Below are 2603 nucleotides of genomic sequence, written 5' to 3' on the forward strand. Positions count from 1 at the left end.
TATATGTACCACATCTTTTTAATCCAGTCACCTACTTTTGGGCATTTGGACTGCTTCCATGTCTTTCCAATTGTGAATAAAGCAGCAATAAACAAGGGGGTGCAGGTATCTTTTGAATCAGTGTTTTTGTGTCTTTTGGGTAGATTCCTAGTGGAATTGCTGGGTTGTAGGGAAGCTCCATGTTTAGCAGTTTGAGGAACCTCCAAACAATTTTCCATAGTGGTTGTACTAGTTTGCATTCCTACCAGCAGTGTGGGAGAGTTCCTTTTTCTCCACATCCTTGCCAACATTTGTTGTTGCTAGTTGTTTGAAGATGTGCCATTCTCAGTGGGGTGAGGTGGTATCTCATTGTCCTTTTTATTTTTTTTTAAAGATTTATTTATTTATGCATACAGTGAACACACTGCTGAGGGGAGCAGCGGGTGGGTCAGGAGAGGTCTGTCACTCCATGTGGGTCATTTCTCTGCCCGGGGATCGAACTTGTGCTGCAGTGGCTTTGATAGCTTCATGGTCTGTGCTTTAACCCATTGCGTTACCAGGGAGGGCCCACATATTTCCTATTTTTATGAGAACATTTAAGCCCTACTCTCTTGGTAAATTTTAATTATATAACACATTGTTATCAACCATAGTCACCATGTTTTACATTACATCCTCAAATTTCACACTGGTCACCTTATATCTGAACATCTGCATCCTTTCACTAGCTTCTCGATTTCCCACCCCGTACTGCAGCCTCCGCCAACTTTTTGGTGCTCTTTCTATGAGTTTGACTTTTTTTTTAAGAGTTCACATGTAACTGATACCTACAATGTTTGTCATCCTCTGTCTTTCTTATTTCCCTTAGCATAATGCCTTCAAAGTCTGTTAATGTGATCCCAAGTGGCCAAATTTCCCTTTTTCTCACGAATGAATAAAAAATAGATATATCTACCACCACAGTGGAAAGCTTGCAAGATTTCATGTACCCTTTCAGCAAGGAATGATAAAACTTGACAGGGAGCATTAGCTATAAATAACAAATGAGCCTGAACCTCTAGACATACCTCAAACATTTCACAACTATCTCAAGCATACAAAATATTTACAAAAATTAGTCACATATTAGCTCTTACAGTTGGTCTCAATAAACTTCTTAGAATCAATATTGTAATCATATCACTAATGCCTGTGATCACAGTGCATTATGTTAGAGAACCACAGTGACAATAAAACTGCACATTTCCTAGATAGTTGAACCTCAAACTTGGATTGATTGGGGAATTGATGCAATTAAAAGATGGAAGAAGAGGCCCTCCCTGGTGGCACAGCAGGTTAAAACACAGCTCTAAGAAGCTAAAGCCACTTCAGCATGAGTTCAATCCCCACCCTGGAAGTGACCCACATGGCATGGAAGACCTCTCCTGACCTGCCCGCCGCTCCCTTCAGCAGTGTACTTCATTAGTCGGCCTGTTCTGCTCCCCACTCTGTCTCTGGTGAAGCCTCTCACTGCCCCTGCGCCTCTGGCCTGTACTCCAGTTATGTATGCAAAAATAATCTTTTTAAAAAAAAAAGATGGAAGAAGAACTTTAAACTTGGATTTCTCCCACCCTTACTCCCTTCCCATCACAGGTGCACGACAACTTCCTGAACCTGTTCCAGGCGACACAGTCAGGGAGTTTGCTGTTCGAGGTACTGGTGTTTGCTGAGCGGCTGAGTGAGGGCCGGAATTCACCTCATTACCGAGCTGTGAAATGGCATTACAATGAACAGTCTCTGCATGAAGCTCTCTTTGGGGATGAGTCACGACTGGCAGACCGGCTGCTTGCCTTGGTTATCCACCCTGAGGAGGAGGTTCAGATCCAGGCCTGCAAAGTCATCGTCAGTCTGCAGTGCCCTCCAGAAGTGGGATGCCGGCCTTCTTCCTGCCAGCCTAGTCATTCCTACTTTAATAATGGGGAATAAAATTAAGGAGAGCCAATAAATGAATATGGAAGAGAAGCTTGAGAGGCCATGTCTGTCCAGAACTTTCCAAGGCTGAATATAGATGTCACCCAGCATTTCCCCTTTCCAGATCATGGCAAAGCATAGGCATATCACCCCAACTACACTCCCACTCCCCTGTTTAGGAGATGGACACCTTCTTTTGCTGCTTTTCATATTTGGATATAGAGTTGATGCTTTCCGGAAATTTCAAGGAGAGGGCAGATTTGAGGACTGCTGTGAGGGTAATCAACAGGAGAAAGTGTAACATTAGATTAGCCGGGACAGACGAGGCTATGCCCCAGTGTAGACAATGTTCAAATCTCAGCAGCTTAGAAATGATTTTTTTAAAAGATCTATTTATTTATGCATACAAGAGCTGGGATGCAGGCCAGATATGAAGGGAGAGAGAGGATTCACCAGACACAGAGTGGGGAGCAGAACAGGCAGATCTACTGAAATACACAGTTGAGGGGAGCAGCGGGTGGATCAGGAGAGGTCTGCAGCGCCATGTGCGTCACCTCCCTCCCTGGCCAGGGATGGAACGTGGGCTCCAGTGGCTGTGGAGAGTTTCATAGTGCTGCGTCTTAACCCCCAAGCCACCAGGGAGGGCCCTGATGATGATTTCTTATTCATACTGT

General features: G+C 44.3%; 1 protein-coding gene across 1 annotated transcript in view; it reads left to right on the forward strand.

Annotated features, from left to right (window-relative positions):
• ARMC12 (armadillo repeat containing 12) overlaps nt 1-1980 on the forward strand; it is a 12685-nt gene extending 10705 nt beyond the window's left edge. The window contains exon 6 of the mRNA XM_004673419.2: nt 1612-1980. Coding sequence (XP_004673476.1) covers nt 1612-1944 — 333 coding nt within the window. The 3' untranslated portion in view covers nt 1945-1980. The remainder of the gene's footprint in view (nt 1-1611) is intronic.
• The last annotated feature ends 623 nt before the right edge of the window (nt 1981-2603 follow it).

The sequence above is a fragment of the Condylura cristata genome, unplaced genomic scaffold, assembly GCF_000260355.1.
Source record: "Condylura cristata isolate star-nosed mole 26May11 unplaced genomic scaffold, ConCri1.0 scaffold00001, whole genome shotgun sequence".
Taxonomy (NCBI): domain Eukaryota; kingdom Metazoa; phylum Chordata; class Mammalia; order Eulipotyphla; family Talpidae; genus Condylura; species Condylura cristata.